The sequence below is a fragment of the Notolepis coatsorum genome, assembly GCF_963971535.1.
Source record: "Notolepis coatsorum genome assembly, chromosome: 3".
NCBI lineage: Eukaryota > Metazoa > Chordata > Actinopteri > Aulopiformes > Paralepididae > Notolepis > Notolepis coatsorum.
The window spans coordinates 80882750-80890249 of NC_140167.1; the positions used below are offsets into that span (position 1 = coordinate 80882750).

Sequence of the window (7500 nt, forward strand, 5' to 3'; positions counted from 1 at the left end):
GGCCACATACATATTATGTGATTTAGTTGCTTCTATTTTGTCCATGCCTGTTTTTATATTGTATGTTTTTTATGAATTGACCTGTTTTTTAAACTCGTGAAGCACTGTTTTTACACTGTTTTTACCTTGGATGTTTTTTTTATGAATTGCCTTGTTCCTTTTCTCTTTTGTTTTTAAACTTTACTTACTTACTTACTTACTTACTTACTTACTTACTTACTTACTTACTTACTTACTTACTTACTTACTTACTTACTTACTTACTTACTTACTTACTTACTTACTTACTTACTTACTTACTTACTTACTTACTTACTTACTTACTTTACTTACTTACTTACTTACTTACTTACTTACTTACTTACTTACTTACTTACTTACTTACTTACTTACTTACTTACTTACTTACTTACTTACTTACTTACTTACTTACTTACTTACTTACTTACTTACTTACTTACTTACTTACTTACTTACTTACTTACTTACTTACTTACTTACTTACTTACTTTACTTACTTACTTACTTACTTACTTACTTACTTACTTACTTACTTACTTACTTACTTACTTACTTACTTACTTACTTACTTACTTACTTACTTACTTACTTACTTACTTACTTACTTACTTACTTACTTACTTACTTACTTACTTACTTATATATAGACATGCCTACTGTGGAGCCATTCTGTATATAGACCTTTTCATAAACATTATGAATGGGCCCAGGTGTATTTCCTGTTGCAGTGACTGCTAATATCAATAGTATCCATAGTATCAATAATATCAATTGTATCAATAATATCAATTGTATCAATAATATCAATAGTTTCAATAATATCAATAATATTAATAGCGGACAGGAAATAAACGTAGGCCCTAGATCAGTGGTGTCAAACTCAAATACACAGTGGGCCGAAATTAGAAATTGGGACAAAGTCACAGACTCAATATTTATTGAAGAATTGATTACATTTCAACATGTTTTCCAGATTTATAATGATAAGGTTTTTCATATGGAAACAAACTTAAGTGTTACTTAAACATTGAATCTGGAATAAGCTAAGCATATTATAAACACATGAGAAGTAAAATAAAGATATCAGTGGCTTTATTTATTTAAATGGTTAAATGTGTATGCCCCTCTCTAGCCTTGAGTTCATTTTCAATGGAAACCTTTTTTAACAGGCAAGAAGAAAAATAATAAAACAAATAATAAATCAAATAAATAAATTATAATAATTGGCCATGCATAGCAAGGAAAAGGTGCATAAAGAAAACATGAATTCAACCTCAGTTTGCTATAGTCTGATTTACACTGGGCCAAGTCAGATACGGCATCTTTTCTTATATCTAATAAAATATGCCAGGTATCTGACTTGGACCAATGTGCATCAGAGTAAATCAGACTATATCAGACATTATGCCAATTCATCAATGTTTGGGATCAGGCTCTGAGCTGAGGAAATCCTCAGGCTTGAGTGAAGGTGTTCATCAGTGAGAAGGGCTCCTGTGTGATGTTTTGTTCAACTTCATCAACAAGAAAAGTTGTTCATATAGATATGTGCTGCCGAACATACAAAGAATTTGCGCAACTTGGGTACGTACAGAGCTGGGGCATTGTGTCGGGGATGAAACGTGCAAACTGTGGAGCGCCACAAACTCATACTTTGACTACATTGGAGTTCAATCAGGTTCGTTGGTGCGTTTTCCACGTCAAGTGCCAACGGATTCCTGAGCAGTTCAAATCGGCAAATACGTACGAACATATATTCTGCCTGCCACCTGTCTGGAAAAGTCCTGTTTTCAAAGTCCACTTTTCATTTGGCCATTTGGGAGGAATGGCTAAATACTGACAGCATGAGATTGCTCATGAATGTCAACAGAGGAGATGGGGACACCTAACGCGTCAAAGCACTCACAGAGCATTCTGGGATGTGTCGTTTAGGCTACATTTGAAAAAGAAAACGCAACATTAATTCATACAGTCTGTAGAGATGGATTTATGGCATGATGTCATTTGCGGTCCACCACCGGACCGCTCAGGCTTAAGCGGTTAACGGCATATAATGTGCTATACCGGCATTCGATTTTTTTATCTGCATTTGATATCATCTCGTGGGCCACATATAATTTTGACATCCCTGCCATAGATGTTCCCTAGCAAGGCCCAGAACAGACAATATTGGTGATCAACAGTTCATACACTCGTATAAGCATATCTGAGCTCAAAAGTAAAATGCACTACTAAAATGTTATTAATTATTACTTATGTTTAATGATGTGTAATATATCCCAAGCTGACCCAGTCATTCACCCATAGACTCCAAACCTTTGTTTAACATGAATAAGTTCAGATATGAATATTAAATTATGTTCTATGTATCTGTAGACTGGCCCAGTCATTCCCTAAGCCCATGGACTCCAAGCCCCTGCTGTCTCAGAGGGAAACCCCTCCATCAGGAACCCTGCAGCAGCGCGGGGAACGACGCCCACTCAGCGAGCCGTTTGATTGGTCCGAGGCCCCCCATTACGACAACACGGGTTTCGATGCTGAGGAGTCTCCACTGGCCCCCCCTGCCCCTGCAACCTCCCAGGGAAACCCCCCGCTGGGGTCCAAACCCCGCAGCCAATCAGCACATGGCCGCCGCCCCCTCCTCAGGCAGGAACGAATCGTTGGAGTCCCCCTGGAGTTGGAGACACGGCATGCCGTGGATCCTTTCCACGGCAACCAACGCTCTACCCCTGACAACGAAGCCCCCACCCAGGGTCCCCCCTCTTCCCAGAACCCGTGGCAGAACTGGACCAGGACTCCCAGTCCGTTTGAGGACAGAACGGCGTTCCCCTCCAAGCTGGACCTGACGCCGAACTGCAGCCCCAACCCGGACCGCAAGGAATTGGAGCAGGGGACGGGGCCGTTGCCAGGCAACTGGAGTTACCATGACAACCACCCCGAGCAGGGCAGGAAGGAACAGCTGGGGGTCACCGGGGGTAACAAGGTTACCGTGGTGATGAGTAAGAGCTCCGATAGGCTGTCACCCATGATGAAGAGCTCCGATAGGCTGTCGCCCATGATGAAGGAGATGAGATCCAAGTTTAAGAAGAGTCAGAGCATCGATGAGATCGACATGGGGTCATACAAGGTCTACAGGTAGGTCTATTAGTCTCAGTATCAGAGCATCGATGAGATGAAAAGGGGCAGATGAGGGTTTGTCATGATACACACTGTGCTAGAGTTCGTGAAGGGTTTAGTGGTTAAGAGTCAGACATTTCCAACAGTTCTCAAGTTCTGCCGCCGTTAGTTCTCCAGCTGCTGGCAGCAGTCCATGCCCACGGTTGTGGAGCCTGATGGCCGCTGGCACGAAGGACTGGCTGAGACTGTTATTGGGGTGGGGTGTGTGGTTTGATTCTGTGACTGAACGTGGTCCTGATATTGGATAGCTCCTCATAGAGGCGGTGAGAGGGTGAGAGCTAGCCTTCCTCACCAGCTTGTTCAGTTTGTTGGTATCTCTTGAGTTTATGTAGCCCCACCCCAGCATGCCACAGCATAGAAGAGGATGCTGGCCACTACAGACTGGTAGAATGACTGCAGCAGTCTATTGCACACGTTGAAGGACCTGAGTCTCCTCAGGAAGAACAGCCTGCTCTGCCCTTTCCTGTAGAGGGCGTCTGGCTTCCGACCAGTCTAATTTGTTGTTCAGGTGAACTCCAAGGAACTTATGTGTCTCCACCACCTCCACCTCGTCCGCTCGGATGGTGATTGGAGTCGGGGGGAGCCTCTTCTTGCCCCTCCGGAAGTCCACCACCAGCTCCTTGGTTTTGCTTGTTGAGTTGGAGGTGGTTGCTGTCACTCCACCCCACAAAGCTCTCCACCAGGGCTCTATCCTCCTCCTCATTGTCGTCTGTGATGTAACTTACAATGAAGGAGTCATCTGAGAACTTCTCTAGGTGGCACCCACTCGAGTTATGGCAGAAGTCGGAGGTGTAGAGGTTGAACAGCAAAGGTGACAGCACTGTTCCTTGGGGGAGCCGGTGTTGCTCACCAGCACATCAACCCATTACTTGGGTTAAGTTATGTGTCTATTTAAAAGCTATGTAGTAGCAGTAGTAGTACGAACAGTATTAATACTATCAGTACTAGTAGTAATAACATTCTTCTCATCCACAGTATTCCTATGGATACCTACAGTTCGTCCATAGAGCAGCAGTCCAGTCTAGACCGTCCAGAACTGCCAGGTTCTTTGGAGCAGGGCAGTATGTCTCGGTCCCAGTCTGCTCCCATGCTAGACGACGACCTGGCCTTCCCTGGCTCCTCCTCCAGCCACAAATCTGCTGGCCCACGCAAGGCTTACCACTTCGACCACAACTACAACCCACAGGTAGGACTATCTGTATATATAAAGACTTTACTGGGACGACGAAACAATACAAAATGGAACATACAAAGGCTCAGCCGAGCTGGCTCAAATACAAAACAACACTGAAGGACACGGGAAAACAAAGATGAACGAAAACTAGGGATGTCCGATATTATCGGCCGACCGATATTATCGGCCGATATCGGCAGTAAAATGTGATATCGGAAAATATCGGTATCGGTTTAAAAACAAAAAAAAACAATAACAATATTTGTTATATATATATCCAGTGAAATTATTAGTTACCTGAAATTATTCAGTTTTTTGGATGGGGAAACCCTGCATATATCGGTATCGGTTGATATCGGTTGATATCGGTATCGGAAATTAAGAGTTGGACAATATCGGAATATCGGTATCGGTAAAAAAGCCAATATCGAGCATCCCTAACGAAAACGGAATACATAAACTACTTACAACACTTAAGAACATGAAACAAGGTACGGAGAGGCACGACGGGCAAGGGAACACAGAGGAGTGAGGGTAACAAGGAGGGTACAGGAGACAATGACGCCACGAGGAAGTAATGACAAACCCACACTTAAATACCAACACTAATTACAACGATCAACACCAGGGCCCTATTCCCCGTACCTGGTTCAACTAAGTCGATCAAAAGTCCCATTATCCATATTCAATTAACGGGATGTTTGAATCCAGGCTTTCCCTGTTCCTCGAAGGCTGATTCACTCTTGTTAATTCGAACCAGACTTGATGCTCAGGATCAGTGCGCGCGGCCGCCTCAGCTGAAAAGACAGCAGGTATCGATCGCAGAAATCCTTTTTCCTCCGATTTTCTCCCATCCCAATGTTAGTCGTTATGCCAATTCCCAATCCCCTTCCTGGTCGCTGCGCACTTACCCCCTACAGTCGGTCTGGGAGAGTGGAGGCTATCACGTGCTTCCTCCGACACACGTCTAGCCAATCAACCGCTTCTTTTCACCTGGCAGCGCGGACTCTCACTGAGAGGGTGTAACGTGTGGAAGGATCACACTACCCCCCTTAGATCCTATCCACGCTGAGCAGGCGCCCCGACCGAACTGTAGGAGTCGCTGTTTACAACAACCCGGACCCACCCCGCCAGCTTTCCCACCCTCTAATACAGCCAATTGTATTAGTGTGAACGGCCAGCCAAGCTGGTGACAACGCCGGAGCTGTGAGCTGGATTCGAACAGGCGAATCCAGCGTCTCCGGTGTTGGTGATGAACGCAATCTCCGCTACGCCACCTGACCGCCCCCGAAATCCTGATTTTCTAACGGCATTGATTGATTGATTGATTTAAAACTTTATTAACAGATTGCAGAATGGGTACAATACAGTACGGCTCAATAGCCTCGCCGACAAGTTAAATGCATATCTATAGGCTAATGTTAAGTCCCTCATTACCCCAATCAATCAGATTATATTTATTTAAATGTGCTGCTGGCAGTAGGCTTAATGGAATGAATAATCGAATGAGATCTATTGCTAGCGAAAATAATTTGTTCAACTCTTTCAGAATAAGTAGATACAAACAAGCCCAAAGAGTATCTAATTGTTATGAATTAATAGATACTTATGAGGATATCTGTACAGTGTATGTGCTCGGCTTAGATATCATGTTCTATATAAATACATGGTTCCCAAAGTTTCAAGGCGCGACCCCCGAAATAACGTGTCAGAGAGGCTTGGAGGCTATACAGTTTCACTGTTAATCAGGTTTTAATCTTCGGCCATCATCCATACATGCATTGAATTGATTAACCTTTGGTTTATACCAGTGACACATGTTCATCATCAGATAACAGTGCTTGAAGCCTTGAACAGATAAATGCATTTTCTCAAATGCATTAATGTCAACGGCTCATTCAATTTCTCAAATCCGTCAAACAGCGCATCTCATCAGACATTTTAATCCCAGTTACAATATCACCATAACGTGTGAGTGACAGTGATATAATTCAACAATCCACAGATTCCTCGTAATTCATAATCCACAGTCAACGCTATAGACACTTCAATTTATGCTTGAATGAAACACAATCCGGGCACTCCGTTAAGCAAATACGTCCACAGCAGAGAATATGAAACTAATCAGAGCCAAATGAAACGCCCGATAGGTTAAAGGTTAAAAATATCCCCGCGGGATTCACATTTGCAATGCGCCGTTATTAAAATAACCACATCCACATGCAGTGTGTATCGCGACTCCGAGCGCCGTATATAACGTGCATTATTTAGGACAAAGTAAATTTAGTATCAGCATTTTAGGTCTATTATTTTACATTTCAAAAGCCACCCCCTAGGAAAACGAAGCACAAAAACATAATTCAGAATGGTATAATGCAGATCTACACTGTGATAATTATTTCAGGAAGCAAGCTGCATTTCTTTGCGAGGGTGTGGCCATGGTTCATCCAGCTAACTGAACTAAACCCTGCTCCGGAACAGGTTCAAACTTTTCGATCTGTTGCCATAGCGACTTAGAAAATCTGACGTCGGGGAACGGAAAGGTCTGGCTTAAGTCAAGCTATGCTGAAAATTATCCGGCTAACTCAGTTAGCCAGGTACGGGGAATAGGGCCCTGGCAGGGCCGCGTGAATACTTTCCCTAAGCCAGTTGTACTTCCGCGTTCGGTTTGCACGATCTGATTGGCCACTGACTCCTAACAATCACGCCTAGCTTTCAGTTCCACAGCCCAAGTCCTTCAGTCCGACATCACATCAATATAAATAACGTATTGTTTTCATCTCTCTATATTAACGTAACTAGCTATTCATATCAATCGAAATAACGTATTGTATTGTTTTCATCTCTCTATATTAACGTGATTCCATCAACACAACATAAATGTTCAAAACACGACTTCATTATTGCTTATCTCTGCAAACACGACTTCATTATTGTTTATCTCTGCTCTGTTTACGTTGGGTGGACGAGCAGTGAGTTTTAATATTGAGCACGGCATAAGAAGTATATGCTCTTGCGCGTGACGCGACTTTGGGCTTCATTATTCAGCCACAGGCAGGAGTTTTTAGATCACAGGCTGGTCATGCATAATCTCGCCCACCAGACTCTTCTACCGAATTGACTAGGTCGCG

General features: G+C 43.2%; 1 protein-coding gene across 1 annotated transcript in view; it reads left to right on the plus strand.

Moving 5' to 3' along the window:
- Positions 1 to 7500, plus strand: part of lrrc7 (leucine rich repeat containing 7) — a gene marked incomplete at both ends in the record, with an annotated part of 328845 nt that overhangs the window by 256209 nt on the left and 65136 nt on the right. Inside the window, 2 exon segments of the mRNA XM_084311260.1 lie at positions 2395 to 3153; positions 4171 to 4381. Of these exon segments, the coding sequence (XP_084167386.1) occupies positions 2395 to 3153; positions 4171 to 4381 (970 nt within the window).